Source organism: Mesoplodon bidens, assembly GCF_964165515.1.
Source record: "Mesoplodon bidens genome assembly, chromosome: 1".
NCBI lineage: Eukaryota > Metazoa > Chordata > Mammalia > Artiodactyla > Ziphiidae > Mesoplodon > Mesoplodon bidens.
The window spans coordinates 33,646,913-33,669,296 of record NC_138176.1 but is presented as its reverse complement, the minus strand read 5'-3'; the positions used below and the strand labels follow the sequence as shown (position 1 = coordinate 33,669,296).

At 47.2% G+C, this 22,384-nt stretch overlaps 1 protein-coding gene across 14 annotated transcripts in view; it reads right to left on the bottom strand.

Moving 5' to 3' along the window:
• Positions 1 to 22,384, bottom strand: part of SORBS1 (sorbin and SH3 domain containing 1) — a 244,009-nt gene that overhangs the window by 7,451 nt on the left and 214,174 nt on the right. For 8 of the 14 annotated variants that reach the window (XM_081253012.1, XM_081253014.1, XM_081253016.1 and 5 more), the window contains 5 exons: positions 21,532 to 21,578; positions 17,760 to 17,874; positions 17,492 to 17,617; positions 15,801 to 15,995; positions 1,522 to 1,580 (listed from right to left, as the gene is read on the bottom strand). In XM_081253012.1, the coding sequence (XP_081109138.1) occupies positions 1,522 to 1,580; positions 15,801 to 15,995; positions 17,492 to 17,617; positions 17,760 to 17,874; positions 21,532 to 21,578 (542 nt within the window). Of the gene's footprint in view, positions 1 to 1,521; positions 1,713 to 2,295; positions 2,356 to 13,437; positions 14,212 to 15,800; positions 15,996 to 17,491; positions 17,618 to 17,759; positions 17,875 to 21,531; positions 21,579 to 22,384 lie in introns of all 14 variants that reach the window. The other 6 variants (XM_081253003.1, XM_081253013.1, XM_081253010.1 and 3 more) reach the window with 2 other exon arrangements.

Genomic DNA, 22,384 nt, shown 5'->3' with positions numbered 1-22,384 from the left:
GAGCAGAGCTTTAATTTTCCTCCCCTCCTGCCCCTACTGCCATGTGTAAGGAAGGGTCCCTGCTCCTGCCCAGGCTAAACTCCCTTCCCTGGGCTATTTCCTCGACTTAACGTCTTCTCTCTTACATCTTTCGATTCTGTTAACTCCTTCTCAAGTACAAATGTGCTTAAGCCTCTGCATCCTAAGAACAACTCCCCCGTCTCTGCTACTCCCTGAACCTACAGCCTCCCGGTGGCCCGCTCCGCCCACTCACCATCGCACCGACTCATCAGCCCTCTGTAACACAGGGTCTGCCTGCAGCAGCGCTGTCATTGCAGAGGTCACCAACGATTGCTCCAGGTGCCACCTGGAGGACATTTCTCATTTCCTATCCTCCTCGGCCTCTCTGAAGCAGGGGCACCACTGGCCGCACGCTGCTTGCTCTGTGGCACACAAGTGAGTGCTCCTAGACCCTCGCCTGTGTCTCCGGCTGTCTCCTTTGCTGGCTGCTACTCTGTTGCCTTAAAAGTTGGTTCCCCAAGGATCTATCCTCAGTTCTCTTCTCCCTTTCTCTCTATCTCCTCGGGGAATCTTATATTCTTACATAATCTTATATTCTTCCATGCACCAGCGGCCCACTCTTTCCTAGCTCAGGCCCTCACCACTTTTTTGCTGTATTCGTATCTCCAAACCACTATCTTTGTCCTTTGTCTCTGAAATCCACCCTCCACTCTGTTGACTGATGTATCTACCTAAAACGAAATCCAATTCATGTTTTTTTTTTTTTTCTGGCCACGCTGCGTGCCTTGCAGGATCTTAGTTTCCCGACCAGGGAACTCCCAGTATGGTCCTGACTTTAAAAACCTTCAGTGGCTCCTGAGTGAATGCAGACTAACATCCAAATTTATTTCAGTTGCATTCTGGATTCTACAGTCTGGTCCTAACCTGCTCCTTGAGCTCTGTCTCCATTCCCTCCATGAACTGCACACCATGGCCACAGGGGTTTTTGGATGTTCTCCGAACACACTACCTACTCCGGGCCTTTGCACATGTGGTTTTCTCAGCTGAGAAGACCTTTTACCTCCCTGCTCTAGCTCTCAAATCCGATTTGTCTTTCAATGCTTATTCCAGAACCCCCTTCGTCTGTGACTGGGGTTTACTCCTTTGTGCTGAGAACATAGATACCCAGCACTTTGTGGTTTTTTTTAATGAATGGATCAACCCTATTCATGCCTCTCCAGTCAGAATTCACACTCCTTCCTCTACGCTGTCACAGCACTAGGAACGAGACCAGTCAGCGCAGCTCCCAGTTGCCCTATATGGCAGTTAATTCTTTACCTCTCTCCCCCAAGAGTCCGTGACCTCCTTTATGTACCTGCCGCCTATTTTCACGTTGGCTGATGGGAAACAGTCTTAACTAGAAACACTCAGAGAAGCTGGGAGTGACTGGTTCATTCCCCCAAATGGTCAGTCAGTGACCCACTTCCTAAGCCCAACGGTCTACTGAGAACTCGAGAACTGAGGTTCGCCAAGTGTACTTACAAATCCTGGGAGGTTTGACTCCTGTCTGGGGTGACTCTTCGCTGCTGGGCTTGAGGTTGCTGAGAAATGATTAGAGATGGTTTATTGTCAGAAGGGGATACCTTGTGATGAAAGTCAAGGGGATGAGAAACAGTGCTGCAGTAATGAACAGATTTTTCGGCAATGTTTATGATCTCATTGCAAACTGCTTCCTGTGGTGGCCCCGAGATATCCAGAAACCCCCATAAAACAGTCAACATGGGGACAAAAAAAAAAGAAAGAGAGGAAGAGATGTAACATTCCAGACGAAGCACATAAGTCCAGGAAAACAACAGAGTTGAAGATCCAGGTTAAAAAAATAGATATTCCAGTAGTGGAGTGCAGGAGGGATCCAGGTGTAAGCATGGAAAAAACAGGTAAGATACAGAAGAATTTGGGATTTAGTATGAATATTAAAAAAAAAAAGAAAAAAGGCAGCATAAAAGCCTGTAATTAGTGAGTAACTTACAAATGGAATAATTTCAGGATAGAAATGCAAGTATGTATCCCCAATCATGCACTAATATATTAATTTAATCCCACATGTAGGCAGAGTAGAAATATGGTCTCTAAATTCCTCTGCTTTTTTTTTTTTTGAGGGGAGAGGGTGGCCTAACATCTCTCTCTACTACAATAGCCATATAATTCTTGTAAATAATGGCTCTGTGAGTTAACCAGGCATTACTCCAGTCTAGACTCTACAAATCAGGAAGAATTCTCTTTAGAAAAGCTAGTCTTATTCAACAGGCATCTTACCACATAGCTCTTTTCAGATTCTGTGAGATCAGGTCCTGCGCTCAATGAATGATGAGAAGGCTGTGATCACCAAGCAAATTATAAGGGAGACATTTTAGCAGATGTCACATTGGAAAGGATTCAAAATAAAAGTGTGAGCAAATACACATACCACACCATCACATTCAATGACACCGGATACTCGTGGCCTATGGCCACCGAGTTTCCAAGACAACACGGTGGGTGCAGAGGAGAAAATGCAATGTACAGAGTTAGAAGCAAGGATCCAGGCAATGAAATGAGCAGTTGGGAACATGGCTGCAGTGAGGTGAGAATGAACAACACAGGGACCCCAGATTGGCAGGGAAGAGACACAGAAGGGCTACCTTAAGGAACAGTTATGTCCCTCTGTAACCACACACGTTGGTCCCCTTGCTCTCAGCTGGCAAGCATCTATGGAAGGGCTGCTGTACCAAAAGCCAGTTCCACTTATTTTGACTGGGAACCACCTCTGGCAGAGCAGGCTCATAAAAGTATCAGGTATGCCATTTTCCCTGGCAACACTTTTGAAAAACTCCTTGGTAATATGTGACGTATCAAGTGAGACTGTTCCCCAGGAAAAATCTGCACATGATACACTCCAGCTAAGTATGCGAGCGATGAGTTCTGATATCTCATGGGGCAGAGCTTGCTTCCAGAAACAGGATGGTGTGTCCTGACACAGTGGTAGAAATGAAACTATCACTTGTCACTCACCAGCTTAGGCCCCACATGCTGACATGGAAATAAGGTGCAATCATGGCCAAGAGGACCTGTCTTTTAAGTAAGGATCCTATAGCACAGGCCAGGCCTTCACTGGAAGAATGTCTGGAATTATTTATCCCAGAGAGGATTCAAATCCAAGCTCTAAGAAGTCTCCCTAAATGAATATTTGAAGAGCCATCCTTGGAGAAACCCTCCAGGTAACGTGCAATAATAGTGATGAGTCACAGCAACTCCAGGGCCTTCTAGAAGAGCACTCAGATCTTTAGTGTGTGACCCACTTGTTTCACAGGGAGGCCCAGAGAGGGTGAGGGCCTCCCCTGAGGTCACCCAGCAAGTTAGTGGTAGACCTGCCTCCTGGATTCACCTACTGTCCTGCTGGACCTTCTCTTTCATCCTCGGACCATTTCCCTCATTATTAAGTGTGCTCACTGACATTATTTTCAATGAGTCCCACAGAAACCCTGGAGACAGGCAGGACAGGGTTTATCATCCCGTTTTCATTTAAAGCCCAGAAAGCGGATGCTCAGAGGGGTTTAGTGCATTCCCCAATGTCACAGAGCTAGCAAGAGGTAACACTGCCCCACCACACCATCCCTTCCTGTTCATCTCCGCTGTAAATTCTCATCCATTAGCACTCCCTGCAGGACCAGCTTTCATCCCAGCCATCACTTCTATATTCTCATCCTTTTGGAAAACCTTTTCAAGTTCTCCAAACTGCAATCTCTTAAACCAGCGCCCTTGGACTCGGGGAGAAGAGACAGAACTGCAAGGGTTCTGCTCTTTAGAAGACGTCTCAGGACCCGCGGGCCTTTGCCACGTGACTGGGAGCTGACCTTGTGTGGCCCCGCTCACTGCCCATCCAGCCTCTGGATCAAGGCTTCTGCATAACAAAGGAAAATAATGTCACTCCCAAGCATCTACTATATGGGCTTCTGTGTGGCAGCACTGAGTGGGTGATACCTACAGGCAGATTTTGACTTGATAGAAGGTAAAACTTTCTAAACGTGAGAGCTGTCCAACAGAAGGGACTGCCTCGAGAGGAAGTGAGTTGTCAGTCCCAGCAGCTGTTCAAGCTGAGGCTGTGTTGACTATTGCTAGATGGGATATTGTAGCGCACTGCTGCTCAAACTCTAATCTATGTCAGATTCACCTGGGATCCTGTTAAAATGCAGATTCTCATCTGACACATCTGGGATGCATCCTAAGACTGTTCATTTCTATTTGGTGGTGCCCATGCTGCTGGTCCACAGACCAACTTTGGGGAGCAAGGCTGAAGAGCACCTCAGTTATCCAACACTGAGATTCTTTAGCTACAGTGTGCCAAGACTGGTGGGTCTGGCTCACCTCATGAAAATAAAAGTTCTCATAAAGAGCCAAAATATTTCCAAACTCCACCTGGTGGCCTAACAACCTCAGGTCAAGTGCAGTACAAAGAGAGGATCCAGACTATTTATTGACATGACCTCTAGTTTACCAAAACCCCATAGCATCTTTCAAATCAACTTTAATCCTAAAGGAGTGACTGGAATCAATCATCTAGCAAATATTTCACACTTAAATTTAAAAGAGGTTTGGTGAATCAGCTACATTAAGAACCACCTGATATTTTACTATCCCTTTTTTTTTTTTTTTTTTTTTTTTTTTTGGCTGAGCCGTGCAGCATGAGGGATCCTAGTTCCCCGACCAGGGATCAAACCCATGCCCCCTGCATTGGGAGCTCCGCCTCTTAACCACTGGACCACCAGGGAGGTCCCACTGTCCCTTTCTTTTGTAAAGAATTTTTTTTTTAAAGTCGCTTTTAAAGCACATATAGGGGGGCTTCCCTGGTGGCGCAGTGGTTGAGAATCGGCCTGCTAATGCAGGGGACACGGGTTCGAGCCCTGGTCTGGGAGGATCCCACATGCTGCAGAGCAACTAGGCCCGTGAGCCACAACTACTGAGCCTGCGCGTCTGGAGCCTGTGCTCCGCAACAAGAGAGGCCGCGATAGTGAGAGGCCTGCGCACCGCGATGAAGAGTGGCCCCCGCTTGCCACAACTAGAGAAAGCCCTCGCACAGAAACGAAGACCCAACACAGCAAAAATAAATTAATTAATAAACTCCTACCCCTAACATCTTAAAAAAAAGTGCACATATAGGTCCATTACCTCACATGACTTTTATATTCACCCTTTGACTTGGGGAGGGCAGCAAAGGAAATTTTAAGGCTCGTGGAATTCTGAAGATTTTCACAAGGTGGCAAAGCCACCGAGTACTGAACCTCTCAGGTTCTAGTCGCCATACACCACCTCCCTCTTGGCTCGTGATGGGATAGCTGGGGTAAGGATGACAGCAACACCCAGCTTCTGCCTCTTCTGAAAACAGGCGCTGTAACTTTTCTTGAAGACTTTTTCTTTGTGTAAAAGGTCCAGTGTGCAGTAATGGATATCATCCAATCATTAACTCAAGAATCCACAGTTCTGAAAAGGGATCCTGACCCAGCTAATACCCTCCTTGGACTCAGGTCATATGCACACCAGAGGATGATCATCACTGCAGCCTTCACATCTAGACAAACTTAACATCTAGTACAAACTCAACTCATCCCCGAGAGGTCACCTGGTTGCTTACTTAACGTCTGTGGAATAAATGAAGAAGGCAAGAAAAATATTTATCCTGTTAGGTAAGATTCAGTTTCTCCCTATTTGAAATGCATTCCTTAGATTTAAGCCAAACATCTCAGATAGCGGAAATGTAAACCAGTTTTTTTTGGGGGGGAGTGGGGTGGGTGGAGTGGGGTGGGTACAGCATGTGGACCTTTGGTGGAGATGGAAACCACTGATATCCATTACAGGGACTCGTCCTTCACTTTGAAGGCTGTTTACCTTCAGACATTTTTTCCCTCTGGGTGTATATTTTTTCTTTCTCTGGTCCCACTTTCTAACCATATACAGCTTTATATATCTCTTCCTCTGAACTTATGCTATCCAATATGGTAGCCAGTAGCCACATGTATCTACTCAACACTTGATATGGGGCCAGTATGAACTGTGCCATAAGCGTAAAATTATTTACACTTTTTACGAAATTATTTTTTACAAAATTATTTCCCAAACTTAGTATAAAATGTAAAATAGCTCAACAATTATCCTGATTATATATTAAAATGATACTATTTTAGATATGTTTGGTTAAATCAAATATACTACTAAAATTAATTTCACTTACTCCATTTTACTACCAGAAAATTTTAAATTACATACGTGACTCACGTTATACTTCTGCTGGCCAGGGATGCTGCTAAACCCTCCCAGGTCTTAGTGTACACCCTTCTTTAAGCCTAAAAGTGGACAAAGTTCTAACCAGGACCTCAGCCAGGGCTGGGGATAAAGGGACTATTATCTCATGCTAAGTACATTTCCGACCTTGGAAATACATTCCAGTTTTTCACATGTTTAGAAAAACAGCCACCAGCACCCCCCGCCCCGCCCCACTGCACTGCCTTCCCGGATCAACAGTAAGCAGGTGATAGTTGCTGATCCAGAAACAGCTTTTCTTCCATATTTGCACACAGAAACACAAGTCGGCCCTCTTGGCCTGGTGCTTTTGTTCCATTCTTCCGAGTGAGCAGCCCTTCATGTGTCCTTGCTCTGTGGCCCTGTTGCCTTTCTACCTTCAGTTCACAGCGGTCCCTCAGATATCTGACCCTGCATCCCTGGGGCTGTTAATCCTTCTGGATCCACAAAAAACACCTGGTGCTCCTATGAGTTACTAAGCATTCTCTTCCAGCTCTGGGCGTGTGCCAAAGCCTTGAAGCCCAGAATAAAATGTCCCCAGGCTAGAGGCCATCAGGAAGTCCACATCAGGAGATGTGGACAGGTCAGAGGACTCCACCTCCATGTGGCCCCGAGCCCCTCTAGAAGTGGCACGAGTCTCTACTCTCCCAACCCGCGTGCGTCTCTCAGAGGTGGCGTGCCTCTGCTCATCCCATACCCCGAATCTCCTCTCCTTAGACCTCACCTCTCTGGTGACCCACACTGGCCTCCCAGGGGACACTGGACTGAGAGGGAGGAAACTGGGTTCCAGGACAGGGTGTCACAGTAATTTATTGATTTTTGAGCAAAATGCTTAACTTCTTTGGATTTCAAGTTCTTAGGGAAATAAGAGGCTTGGGCATGATTTACATAAACATCTTTTTTGGCTCTAAAGTTCTAATGTAGTAATTAGACTGTGCTCGTCCTGTGAATTGAGAACCAGGGCTGGGCAAGGCTGACCTGGCTTAAGGGGCCAGCACTCCACTCACTGCCCACTGGAGATGGGGTGGAGGGCAGCTTTGACTGTCGCCTCCGGGTGCCTGGAGAGCTCACGTCTGGCAGTGTGGGAGGCGGGGAGCTACCCGGACGGTGGAGGGAGGGGGCAGCTCCTGGAAGACCACAGGCAAACTCTGCCAGAGGAGCTGGAAGACCTGAAAGACTTAGGCTCCGGGCTTTTGGCTCTAGGAAACCTCCGCGGGTCCCGCAGAACAGTCTGACTCCACTGAGTTTTCCGCTTGCATTTATTAAGAAAAAGATCCCAGCTTACGTATAAAACTAACGACCACCCATTAGTTCAACTGCTTTACCACCTAGACTCAACCTCCTTGCAGATCAGTCCACAGACAACACATGGGCGTTGTTGTAACGTGAATCTGATGACAGCTCTAAACTTACACGCTCAGCCTTCTCACGGTCTGTGGTGGGGTATGTCCCTTTCCCAAAACAATCAGACGAGTGATGGCAAATATGTATCCAAGTATGAAGGAACCAAAAGCTTTCCAAGGGGATGCCTTTGTACTCGAGGTGAGAGAGAATAACGAGAAGCACTGATTTACAGAGTGCAAATTCTAAATGTTCTAAATTCTGGATTTTACTTTTACCAAAGTAGAGGAGTTCCTCCACCTTCTACTTTCTTCTGTCCCCCAACCCCACCTTCCTCTCTTAGGTGGAATGGAGTAAGGAGGATAAGATAAGCTACTTTTGTTTCTTTTCCCTGTCAGCAAGTATTTATCGAGTCCCAGCTACTTGCTCTGTGCCAGGTGCGTCCCTCTCCAGGAAACCGCATTGATCCTCATAATAACTCAATGAGGCGATCAATATTTACCTCATCTTACAAAACTAAGACCCAACATGTCAGAGTTGGGAACTGAAGCGCCAGGATTTGAACCCCATTTTCTCTGACTCCAAGTTCCCTGCCCTCCCAGCACACCCTGACCTGCCAGGCTGCGCTCTGCCAGAGTGGGAGACATCAGAATAGCTGAGGGAGATGCCCATCAAGAGACCACCTTTAAGTCGCCCCGTACTCTGCAGCTGGCATGAGCGTTTCTACTGCAATCCTCCATTTCTCCTAACACCTTTGTAGGGGCGGACACTGCAACTGCAGGTCTTAGTTCCCTGTGCCTTAGGTGTTGAGCGCATACCTGCTGATCATTTTTCTAAGAACTGCAGCCAATGTCTCTCCATCCTGTACATTGTTGAACACCCTCTGTATATATTTAGAGATTTCCCTTCTGAGTGAGTCAAAGGAAAATGTTTCCCCTTATTAGGTGGGTATTTTAACACTTTTAATTGTCTTTTTGTTCTTGTAAGTTGCATCACAAGCTTTCCCTTCTACTTCTGATTTCCACGCTCAAAGGGCCTATGCCTTTGCTCTTACCTTTCTGGGAACTAACCTAGTTTCCATGCGGTAAGGGATGTTCCCTCTTGAGCTCACCGAAGCACATCTTCCTGTCGTCTTTCCCTCTTTCCTCTCCTTTCTCTAAGGCTGTAGTTTGTTCTTATGCTTCTCAGATGCTTTGAAGACACAGAGCTTTCCTGAATACTTTTATTTAAACGTGATGCCCTCAGATTTTACCGTTTGATTGGCTTTCTCCTCTTTAGGACCCAAACTGACATCACACAGGGTTTGTCACTTTTCTTAGGCTTCAGTGCTGTCATTGTAAAAGTAGAATAGACTGGGGGTTCGTAACCTGGCAGGGGGTGGTCTGTGGTCTCCTAGGGAGCTCTCAGAATGATTCAGATGTGAATCTCCTAAAACTTTATGCAAAATTGTGCGTGTGCCACCCTCTTTCCCAAACAACTGGCCTAGAGTCCTCAGCTAACCTCAGATTCTCCAAGGTTCTGTGATCCAGAAAAAGTTATGAGTCACTGGAGTAGATGATATTTAAAGATTCTTTTAAATTCAGAAATTCTGTGAGGATCTCTCACTCAATTGTAGGAGCTCTTAACAACAAAGTCTGGATGCCAGTCTGCAAACAGTGCTTCTATCTTGGGGAAAGCTCAGAAAATACTTGATGATGCTAATGGTGATTTCCAAGATGATATTCCCCTTCACTTCCTTGACCAATTGTCCTAAACCTTCTTGGCCAAAATTTACACGCAACAAGATCCAAGAACTTAGTTGATAATTCTGAACTCTTGGGCATTTTGAATGTGTTTGTACATATGTCTTTGTCCAATTGGTTAAGTTGTCCCTCAAAAAACAAAAGGTAAAGCTTTTATTTTTCTGTTGTGAAAGTCCACAGGTCTATCATAAATTCTGCATTTGTTCTTCTCTCTCCTTGTAACTGAAATTCACAGGATTTTTAGCTAATCATAGAATATCAAAGCTAACAGGAAGTTATCTTTGTCTGAATCTTTTGTTTATGGATGAGGAAGCTGCCAGAGAAAGGAAGTGATTCACCCAAAGACACACAGCAGGCTCACGACGGCAAAGCGGGAGCTAGAGCCCAGGAATCCTGACCTTCAGTGCAGCACCCTTCCCAACGATCCTGGCTTCCCCTAAACACTCCCTACCTCTCATTCACCCCTTTCTGCTGTTCAGAGAACACCCACCTAAAAACACGAGCAACCAACCCAATGTCACATCAGCTTGGGAGTCTACAAAGGAGTGAAAAGTCAAACCCTTTCACAGTGAAATGCTCGCACAGCTGCAGAGATGGGGGCAGTGGGATGGGCTGGACAGGTGACTCGGGAGAAGGAAAGCAGCAAAGCAGGCACTAACACCGATTAGGGAATGCTGATGAGCAATTAGCAAGGGTTACAGGACTTGAGGAAGACGACCAGACACGTTGTGAGAAGGTGCTGATCAGTATCCACGTGAGGCACCCATCAGCCCTCCAAGCTCGGCTCCCAGCCCCTTCTATCCACCTGCGGAAGCGTCAATGAAACCAGGACTCCCCTCCTTCCTTTCAAGTTCCTACCCCTGGGGCTTGGCTGGGCTATTTGCTTGCCTTGAATGCCGCCCTCCTGCTGTTCATCTGTCATAAAACTCCCAGTTCTTTAAGCCCCAGATCAAAAGCCGCTTTCCTCTTAAAGTCTTCCCATCTTCCTCTTCCTGCTACTTATTATTTCTTCCCATCTTGAACTCTCAGAGTGAACTGTTTGTGACCCTCCTTCCCTGTCTGCGTTATAATTGTGAACATGTCTTATTCCCCCAGTGGAGCTCATACACTCCTTTAGTTGGAGTCAGTCATATTGCATTGTTTCTTTCACTCAAAAAATATTCATTGAGTGCCTTCCATATCTCAGGGGTTCTGGTCCCTTATGCTCTAATGGTGACAGGCAAACAAAGGGACAAATACAATAGAGCTGATAAGTGCCCCCTTAGGTCAGGTGCAGGGGGCTGTGAACGCACAAAGTCCAGCACTTAATCTAGTCTTGCAGGGGGAGGGAAAAGTTGTCAGGAAAGGCCTCCTGGAAGGAGTAACATCTAAGTGGAAAAGTGAAGGACAGGTGGGAATTTCCCAGACATACAAAGCAGGGGAGGCTTTGGAAGGTGAGGCTGGCTCGCTGTCTAAAGGGCCAGATCACATGGGGCCTTCCTAAGCCCACGAAGGAGGAGAGACTTTCCTGAGAGCAAAGGGGAGCCCCTGACAATGTTCATTCCTCTGTGCCTCTTGCAGCATTTAGCACAGTGCCTGGAACATCCTAGATGCTTGAATGGAAGAGGCAATGGTCATAACATTTCTCAATGTCTTTTCATGCTCTCAGGTTAAATCCCCTCAACTTATGGGTCAGATACTCAACCTAGCTTCTCAACAGTGATAACAAAATTGGACTACTGGTTTAGCACCGCACAGCAAGGACAAGAGTGGCTGGCAATTCTCCTGATAACACAAACTGGTCTGGAATGCGTGTATTCAAATAAGTGACACAGCCTGAGATCACATCTTGTGACTGGATCACCAGAGAACATCTGTCATTCGAGCCCTTCCCATCGTTAGCTCTGTCATCCAAAGAGGCCCTCAAGAGGCAGAAAGCTGCTTTTGCAGGACCTCATTTCCCGGGTTGCCATCCTGCTCCCAGTGCCAGGAGGGGAAGGCAAAGGGGCTTGGGAGGGAGTGTGTGGGCAGGAGCCCTTTTCACACAACCCCCAGCTCTCAACAGGGAGCGAGACCGGTGCCGGGGAGAAGGGGCTTGTGCTGGGAGAGCAGGAGGAAGGGAGGGGACAGGAAGTGGTGCACTTGGGGTCTGGAAGCCCACCAAGAAAGGCAAATCAGTTTTCAACAAGCCTGGCTTTCTGTGTTGCCAGCCCCCTCCTCTCCTTGTTAGGAAGCGGGAAGCGAGTAACTCTAATCTCACCCGAGCGCCATGCGCACTTCCTGTGCACACTGGGTCCTGGCGTCAGGCCGCAGTGACTCACTGCTGACCATAACGAGGCCTCCAGGCCCCATGCGCTGACTTAGAACATTTACAGAATTGTTCCTGTGTTGAGACATTCACTTCTTTTCAACCAGCCACTTCACCCCCCTCCCCGCCAGCGAACTATCCTTTCCTTGACTGAACACACCCTTCTTTCCTCACAGAACACCCCTTCCAGGAGCACCTGCTCCCGGGCCAGGTAAAACCCTCCCCAGGTATTTGCTTTCCTCAGGCCCACACAATCCACTTTAGGGAGGCTTCCCACATGCCAGGCACCACACCCACCTCATTTAATCCTTACATTGCCCTGCGAGGGAGGGACAAGTTCCACTCGTACTTTGCATAGGAGAAGACCAGTGGGGAGGCTAAGCCTGATTATTTATCATTCCCACACTGTCCTTCCCCGCAGCAATGATGTCCCACTCCCTGCCACAGGCTGGAGCTGCAGATCTGGCCTCACCTGTGCTTTAGCCCGCTGGGCTCCTGCAGCCTCCAAGCACACCTCTACTGCTGTGTCCGCCAGTCTCACGGAAACATAAGGCTCCTCAAGGGCAGAGATGAGATGACCCCTGTATCCTGCCCAGAGGCTGGTGTCTACAGGCCTTGAATCAATTATTTGTTGAATGAGTAAATGACACTTTAAAGGGAAACTGGGATTGCAGGTCTGAGGATCAAGCATAGTCTATCATGGGCATAAATGATTTGGAGACATCTTCAAGAATTCTATCTGGTTCGAAAAACATTCTAGAATGTTCTCAGTTCCAGAAGCAGCTCTCCATCACCCAAAGCGGATAGCTTCCATTTGTAAAGTGCTGACATGCTCCGTTCCCAGCCCCTGTGCTTAGCACTTTACATGCATCACTTTGTGGAATCCTCTCAACCAGACTCTGAGGTAGGTGTCAATCTCCATTTTATGGATGAGGAAACTGAAGCTCAGAGAGGGGAAGTAACTCACTCCCAAGTCACTGGACAGTAGAGGTGACCAGGCATTCAAACCTGGCTGCTTTAGAGAAGCTGCCAAAATCTTTGACTTCTGGGGTAGTAAACAACGTAGCCAAAATTAGAACCGTGATCTAACTGCTAAGTTCATCTTCCCCTGCCCCCAAATTTTCAGCCCTCAAAACATCCTAGGGCTGCCTTGGTCCAAACCCCCAAATCCTGATAGCTGACCTGGAGAGAAAATGGGACAGTCACCTAAAAACCTGGCCTGCCATTCAAGGAGCCCAGCCCTGGGCCACTCCCCCCAGAACTAAAACGCATTTGCTCTTCAGTGAACAAGTCAGCTCCCACACAAACACGAGACAGGACGAAGACCTGACAGGGCTGAGCGCTGGCAGGCAGAGCACCGTGGGTTACAGAAACGAAGCGTGTCGCACACAAAACCAAATCACACGGAGCCAAACCAAAGCCTGGTGTTCTCAGCTGTGCTGGGGCAGACCGAGGATCACCTCCCAGGCACGACTGGGCCGGGAGGAAGGCCTTCTCGTGGGCTTTTGCACCAGCCCAGGAGGTACCCAACGTGGGGGTCGCTTCTGAATCACCTTGAGAGGCCAGAATACAGACTGTCCTTTGCCTCCACTGTCCCAGCCCTGACACCTTAATACACGACCCCTCCGTTCCCTCCTGGGTCATATTTTTGTTCCCAAGAAAGCAAACAGCTCTCAAGGGCGTCCACGCAGCCAGGGGTGAGCCCACCCTGCTGGCCAAGACACCCGGGCACACATGGTCATGCTGCAGGCCTACCTCGCTCGCAGCAGTCCGAGCGGCCTTCCTCTCGGCCGGCTCGCCACCTCTCTGCAGCTCTGAGGGCTCAGCCTCCCTTCCCGGGAAAGGGCTACCCCAGGGCTTGCGGGGCCGGCTCTCCTCTGGGGTGTGGAGCTCTGTGGGTCTCTGTTCGGTGCTCAGACACCTGACCACGTCTGACGGTCTCAGGCAGCTCTTCTTAGAGATGGCGGGTCCACCCGGGCATCTCTCACCTGCCTCCCTGTCTGCTTTCCTCTCACGTGCTCCACTTCCTTCTCGCCACGGCTGCTGCTCACCCTGGCTGCTAAAGGCGTCGCTAAGCTCCGAGATGACCCTGTCCGAACGCCCAAGCCTCAGCTGGGAGAAGCTATCCTTGAGGACCCCTGGAGGTTGCACGTGGGTACCACCATCTCCGCTGGCGTGGAGGGAGGTCTGGGCACCGGGCGCCAGGGAGCAGGCTTTGTGCGGGGGAGGCAGGGCCAGCGGGGAGACTACTGAGCGTGGGGTGGCCCGGGCTGACCAGCCCGAACGGGGGAGGCTGAGGGTAAGGGAGGAGCTGGGCCTCGCCCACAAGGCCAGGGGTTCAGGGCTGTAGACACAAGCCTCTGGCAGAGGAGGCAAGGGTGGGGTCAGGGCCAGAGGCCGCCTGCTTGGGACTCCTACGGTCAGCGAGATCCACTCAGAGGTGACAGCCTGCATCTCAGGGGACAGGGCTCGGTGGGCGTGGGGCAGAGATGAGGGGGCTGGCGTGATGAGCTTGCTGTGACCGGGAAACTTCAAAAGAAAAGGAGAGAGAGGAAAACAAAAGAAAGAAGCAAAAGGCACAAGTGTCAGCACAGAGAAGAAAAGAGGAAAATAATCACAAGGGATATATGGAGAGGAGTGAAATGAAGAGGAAGAGCAGGACACTCTGGTGTCCAAAAAGGAAATCATCTGGTTAGGTTGGGAGAGAAACTGGGATGTGTGTGCAGGCGGGGGGAGGGTGAAGCACGCGGTATAGAGATGGGAGAAAGGGTCCCATCAGGGCAGGAACAGACGGTGCCGGCTGGTCTGCGGAATCAGACTTGTAAAGGGACACACTGGAAGCTCCCCACCTCACCCCACCCAACTGTCTCTGCCAACGCAGCCTTGACCCAGAGCCATGAGGAGAAAAAGGTGGCCTGGTTGAACCACTGTGCTATATACCTGACGCTAATATAATATTGTATGTCAACTAGACTTCAATAAAAAAAGTTTTAAAAGGCCTGCCACTGCTCTGACCCTTCTTGGGCTTTTATTCTCTCTAGGGGGGGCTCAGCAGAGAGCCTTCCAGAGAGGAGTATGAGTAGCGTAGTCATCTTGTTTTATAGTTGTGCTTGGCTACAGTCAAGCGAAAAATCTAGTTGAGTTCCCCATGCTATGACGAAGCAGAATGCCCTGTGCCTGGCTCACACCCTCTCCTCGAGAGATCATAGGATCTGGATCTCGCTGTGCAGGAAGCCCTGGGTCAGCCCGTCTCATGCTTTCTGCCAAGAACCATCTCCTGGGGGTCAGCAATGGCAGGTGGGAGAGGAGGAAATGATTAGAAGATGAGAGAAAAGAGGCACCATCCAAGTGTCCCCAGGTCCTGCTCTCATTTCTCTGGCCATACTCCCTGTAACTTACCACTTATGGTCAGTCTATTTCACAAGAAGTCACCCCACTGTGCCTCTCCTGAACCCAAGGTCTGATTTTTTTATTGGATTTGGGAAAGTGAGGATGGGTTTGGAATAATTTATATTTTAAAACAAGTTTGTTCACAATTCATGTTCAGGGAAGCAGAGATCTTATTATGCCTATAAATGTACTTCTTTTCAGCCCAGTATAGACAGAGACACTGTAAGTTCCTTTTCCAACCCGGTTCTCGATTGCAAAGAATACTCTGAATCCAGTCTATATGTCTGAGGATGAGCACATGAAATTCTCTCTTTCAATCTTTGTCTTCTACAGGCCAATCTTGACCAGTAAGATGACTAAGAGAACCATACTGGCCATGGTATGTATGGGACAGTGGTGGTATCCAGACAACCAGCTTCACCCAGGAAGGGATGCTCCCAGAACAGAGTTTTGGACCAACTGATAATGGCGCTTCTCTCCCCCTAATCATCTTATCCCCAGAGCAATCACCTTAAGCACTTCCTTTTCCCCAAGATAATATTTCTCCCACCAAGTTCTTGAAAAATGCCATTTGTACACATGAAAACAAACCCTGGTGTGTATACTCGGCACTGCTGCAGATGGTTCTTAATCACAGTGTTGCAGAACCACCCCAGAGGGGCTGTGTGCTATTAGCACTGAGGTTTGTCGTGCTGAGTGTGAAAACCAGTGGCGAGAAGCTTAGGTACCTGAGGGCTTGCGGTGGCACTACGACTTGGGGAGGAGGAGAAAGGCAGGTCGATGTAATCCACGGGGTTTTTCACCAACGGCCGTTTGATCACGTCCACATAGGTGATGGGGAAGATGCCTTGCCGGGATGTCCCTGGGATCCTCCCTTCGTACCAGTTCTCGTCCACCTGTCGGAGCAGTGTGATCCTCTCGCCCTGCAAGACACAGAAAGGCAAGGGTCCTTGTCCTCGCACGCCTTGGCACATCTGAGGCCCCTGCCTGTACCTTGTGCTCTCCTGCATTATTTATTACATTCTTTGTTCAGAAAAACCTTCTTTGCTAGACCTGCATGGAATTAGTTATCACTGGGATGGAGATGTTAACAGCAGTAGAGATACCTGGAGGCTGTTAAGCTTGGTCTTTACATATTTTGGTAAAGGAGAAGGTCAGACTCATTCTCTCCAGCTAACAGGCAAACATAGTATTTTTGACTCATCTAATGCAAAACAGACAGATATCCAATCTTCTTCTCTAAGTTAAAGGTTTTTGGGGTTCTTTTTCTTTATTTTATGTAATTTTATTTTTTCCTGTATTATTACAGAAAAATTAAAATATAAACATGAGGCAGAAAATAATCATTACCATAATATTATCACTTTGGGGGGTAACCACTGTTAATATTTTGGTGTAGATAATGCCATGTGAATTAGACTTGCACATACTTTTTTCTTATGAAAACTGAATATGCATTCTATTCCCCTTTCCAACTTGCTTTTTTATACTCAATAACATACAGTGAACCTCCTTCTTTATCAAGAAATATAATTCTACATTTTTCCTGGCGGTGCACAGCTTAATGGCCCACTGCAGGATGTTCTATTGTACACACATATAATGGTTTAATTATTGGTCTCCCGATGTAGGGCCACTAGTTTGCTTCCAGTGTTTCTCTTTTCTATAAGCTGGCTCATTGTTTTCCAAGGCATAAGCTCACTTCCCTCAATCCTCAGTAAAATTAGTAACTTTAATACCTTCAGCCAGTAGAGAACTTTGGCATGTAAAGAGAGCGTCTGAATTCGTGGGAAGGACAGTGTCTCTGCACAGCTTAACTGTGTTCAAAATAAGCATGAGTGCCTTGAAGGCAATGATAACACTGTCATCTCCTGCTCAGTGAGCCCCAACCAGATGCCACGTGTCACACTGGGGGCTTCACTGAGGCTGTTTCATTAAATCCTCTCACAGAAGCTCTGGAAGAGGGCCATTTATCTTCATCTTACATATGAAAAATCGCAGCTCTGAACAATTATCTAACTCCCCCAAAGCCACACAGCTGATAACCTATGACTCTTGGCTTCAAAGTTTCTCAAACTTCTCCTGGACTTCCTTTGTCCACATTAATGTTGTACCACCTAGTTACCAACACAGCACTTCTCACATTACTAGGTGCTCGATAAACACTGAATACGGTTTACAAAAGAGGTAGGTCTGTGAGAAATCATGGACCTTTCATTAGTGAACTCAATGTAGGGTTTGTTTTTTTTAATACTTCATGGCAGAAATCCTCCAACTGCCCTCTGTGCAATCCTGGATGGGGCACGGTGGAGCTTGGGGGCACGACAGCCTCACCACAATGGCCACCGCTGCAGTGCCCCATCCCCACGACAGCGCCACCCAGCGGGGCCCCCGGGCATGGGATGAGAGGGCAGCTTACCTTTCTGAAGGACATCTCCACTTGTGTATCACCATTAAAGTTAAACTTGGCGATAGCTTCGCCATATTCCAGAACCTGCACTGGTGCCAGCTTTTTGGGCTGAGCCTTCTCAGCAGGAGGAAGAAGCTGAGAAAGGAAAAAAGAGGCAAAGGAGAATGGAAAAGAGAAGAAAGCAGAGAAATGAAAGGAGGAAACAAAACACAAGTTAAATGAATTGCGCTTTGGGCACAACCAGGCTTTTCCTTAGAAAGAGAAAGAGCCAGAGTACCTCAATGTAGGTGCGGGGGAAGATTCCCACCCGGCCGTGGTGCTCTCCTTCATACCAGTTCTGATCGATCTGCTTATAAATGTACACGACGTCTCCCTTCTGCAGAGGAAGCTCCCTGTGGACAGAGGGTCACAGCATCTTATCAGATGTCCCAATGTGTGTAAGATTAAGATGCTCCTTGTTTTAGCAAAAGGAGACTTCGAGTGAGGTCAGACGAGACAAGTTACAGAAGAGGCGGCTCCATATGTGGATGCGAGAACCCCACTGTTCAGGAAACTGCAGCATATTTGGCATTCTTCCAGTCTTGTGGGATGAAGGTTAACTTTCAGACTGACAACCACTTGAAAGTGCTCAGACACCTTATTAGTTTGTTGTGGTTTCCCCAATGTATTTTTTGTCAATGCTGTCTTATGCTCAGAATATTTATGTAACACACAGTGATGCACCCAGCAGTCTTAGCTGCTGTTCATTAATGAAAAAATCTTTCCTTCTAGATACTTTCACTACCCTCTTCTATGCCCTAGAAATGCATGCCTTCATTACCCATGACATTTAAATTACCCACAAATTGTTTGTGACATACTGATATCCTTTTGTCATTCTATCCATTTAGCCATCCATCCACCACTCATTTCATTACCCATTCATCCATCCATCCATCCATCATGCAGTAGAAACGCTCTGATATTAGGCAGATCTGGGTTCAAAACCCAGTTATATCATTTACCAGCTCTGCTACCTTGGGCAAGATATTTAATCTCTCTGAGATACTTTCTTTATCTGAAAATAGGAGCTAACTTAGAGTTGTTGGAGAATTCACCGACAAACTACAAATAAAACACCTAGCACGGTGCCTGTTACAGAGTTAACACTCAGTAAATGTTAATTCACGTTCTTTTCAACATGGAAAAGGGATCTTGGAAAGAAAAGTGGATTTTCCTTCAAATGTTCTTCATGCCCCTTTTCAACTTTTCCATACACATCCCTTTGTTTGCCTCAATAATATGTTAACCGCTAACCAGGACTCCATTTTAAAAACTGAGAAAGAAAGATACATTTTAAGCAACACAAAAACTGTACCTTGAAATTTTCTTGCATTAAAAAAACAAAAAGGGGCTTCCCTGGTGGCGTAGTGGTTAAGAATCTGCCTGCCAATGCAGAGGACACAGGTTCGAGCCCTGGTCCAGGAAGATCCCACATGCCATGGGGCAACTAAGCCCGTGTGTCATAACTACTGAGCCTGCGCTCTAGAACCCGCAAGGCACAACTACTGAGCCCGAGTGCCACAACTACTGAAGCCCGCACGCCTAGAGCCCGTGATCCACAACAAGAGAAGCCACTGCAAGGAGAAGCCCGCGCACCGCAACGAAGAGTAGCCCCCGCTCGCCGCAACTAGAGAAAGCCCGTGCGCAGCAACGAAGACCCAACGCAGCCAAAAAAAAAGAAAAAAATGACCTAGATCTTTTCCATTTGCCTCAAACCAACAGCATGGAAAGACAGGACTCTGACTGCAATTTGGAGGGGGTGTGCCTGCTTTGCAGTGTGCCAGGAAGTCCCACGATACGTGAGGGATGCTGGCTAAACAAAGGGTCACATCTGGAAAACCTCACACAAAGTCAGCACTGTGCTGGATGAGAGAACAAGGCAGCCTGTGTGGGGCTTGCACTGGTAGGCAGGATTCTAACCCTAAAGAGGCCTGTGAAGGGGATCCGGGGCATTTGTCTCTGGAGGAAAGAAGGTCTTGGGCCAAATTCTTGCCACAGCCCTCCCTGGGGGAGTTCTGAATCCTCCCCTCCATTTACTCCCAACTATGGACACACAGATGAGCAGAACCCTCAGAATATCCACCCCTGCTGGAGATCCGCAGGCTCCAAACTCTGCCACCCTAAGTGACTCTCAGGTCATTTAGGCACATGGCAAGGTCTGGTAATAACAAGGTTTGGGAAACAATAATATGATGTACTTTAGATCTTTTCTGGAGTGTCACCACGTACATTAGCACAGTGGAAGCTTGGAGAAAGCCCTGTGGGACAGAAACCTGTTTAACTTGGTTGAAACGAGCGCTCCCATAGAACACGTTTTTGAGTAACATACTATGGAGGAAAACAGAACCCAGTGACTGGAGATGTTTAAAATATTCAAGTCTATGGATCTTTCGTTTTCTCTTTTAAAAGTTTTATTAACTTTTCTTGGGAGGCAACGTGGTACCATGAAAGCACTGGGTCAGGAGGAAGGAGCCCTGTCCCAGCATGAGCAACGTTGGTAAATGGTGATGAGTTCTGTCTATCTTAGCCTTCTCATCTGTTCTATTTGTGAGGATTTTTAAATGAAATCTAGCTAAATGTAATATCACAATACCATTCAATGACTACATGGAACTTTCTCGATTCAAAGAAAAAAGAGGAAAAGGTACCTCTTGATTAAACTAAAAAATTAATTTACATAACTTTTTTTTTTTTAATAACCAGAGGTCTCTGGTTTAAAAAAAGGAGGGGGACACTTTTGCTACACTATGCAACATATCTTACAAGTATTACCTTGGCTGCCCTGCAAGAGAGGCATTTTTATGCCCATTTTACAGATGAGGAAATTTGAGGTGGAGAGGTTGGTGATTTGCCCATATCAGAGGCAATAAGTGGCACAGTCGGGATTCAAACCCAGGACTTCCTGACTCTAGAGCCCATAATCAACCCAGCACGTTATGCCACCACCTCTCATTAGGTGACAAGCTAAAGCACTGGAGTAATTACAAGCAAAGCCAAATGCACCAGATTTGTGCCTAGGTTCTGGAAACAGTAGGCTAGTCGCTCATTTTGTGTTGGAGGAGATTGGAACCACAGCTGAGCAGCCTCCACACAGCATTTCCCAGCGCCCAAGGATGGAGGGCTTTCCTTCCCCTTTCATCACCAGAACAGCAGGATGGCTGCTGTTCACTGTTGCCAATGAAAACTCACAGCCCATTTTAATCCATAATTAGATATGAAGTGAGCAAGTTCCTCTAGGAACCCAGTCATTTCTCAAATTTCATTCTACGGAAAATGGAAAGGTTTTCTGGTCATCTAAATTTAGGTAACATTGGCTAAATCAGCTAATTAGTTTTCTTTATCGAAAAACTTCTAGAGAGCCGTTAATATGTCAATAGCAAAGTCTCTCTTCAAGGAGGGGCAGGAGGTACAGACATAGGATGCAGTGGTTCCCAGACTCATTTCTAGGATGGAACACTATTTGAGAAATATTTACAGAGCCAGCACTCTGAGGAACATACTTAGAGAAATGCTGGTCTCCTGTGGGTTCACATAAGCCTTTAATCTCTTGGGATGTTGTAGCAAAACTGGCAAAGTTATCTTCCTAGAGACTGGTTCTGGTTCCTTCCGTAGAGAAAGTCAGATCAAGCCACCACTTAATGAAGCAAACTGAGTCCCTACAAAGGAAGTAGCAGAGCAGCACAGAGGTGAGAGCCCAGGCTCTGGCACCAGGCTACCTGGATTTGAATCCCGACTCCATCGCTGACCAGCTTGGGCAAGTTCCTTAACCTTGCAGAACCTTGGTTTCCCCATGACTACCAGGGAAATAACAATAGCACCAACCCCACAGGGTTCCAATGAGGGATGAATGAGTTAACATACGTAAAGTACTTTGAATGGCGCTTGCACATAGTAAAATCTAAAAACTACCGTTTCTTGATGTTATTTTCTCCCACTCTTCTCTATGAGTGAACTTCTGTGTTTCAAAGAGGCAGTTAAAATAAATGAATATGACTGGTGGCACTTACTTTAGTGTCTGAGCTTTAAAGTCAAACTTGGCTCTGGCAGGTCTCATCTAAACACAGGAAACAATGACAAGTTAAAATCACAATTGATGTATAATGAAAAGGACACACGTTTACAAGTTTCCGGAAAGCAAAGCAGAAAAATCCACCCTAACCAGTTTACTCTGGTGTCGAAATCTGGGCAGAAATCTACTTGTCTGACCTTAGCAGAGCACATGGATGTTCAATCAGCTATGCCACGTATGAGGACCTCCCTACGGAGGGGCAGATTTGGGGAAGAGATGGTTAGGAAAGTCCTAAAGTTGAAATGCTGGTCCCCAAGGCTGACACCACTATTTAAAAAAAAAAAAAAACAAAATTCCAGCCAGAAGTCCTGAGACATTCCTTATCTACTGTCTTAGTCTTTGGGGAACATGTTCTCTTTGCCTGACTTAAATTATGACCTGCAAGTAAATGAACCCTGAATGACTTCTCACATCACCTCCAACGCCACATATTTCTCAAGGTCTGTGAAATCATCCAAAAAGCCAGATAAAGCGAGCCTTGAGCTCATGCTCTTCCTTCAAGGCTTCCATTCTTGTTAGGCAGCCCTCTCCTCCTAGACCCCCCAAGCCTGGAAGTCATCCACAGCCCCCATCTCCACTTTCTCATGGAGCCTGTCGTTAAGTCACGCCAACCCTCCCTCCCTCCCTTCCACAACCCCACTCAGGTCTGACCTCTATTTCCCACAGGCACAAGGCTTCCTTTGACTTCAGTTCTCCTCACTCTCATCTACTGTCACTCAGGAGCACAAATAACATTCCTCAAATACCTCCATCACATCTCTTCCTTGCTTTGAAGTTGGCCCAGTCTCTCA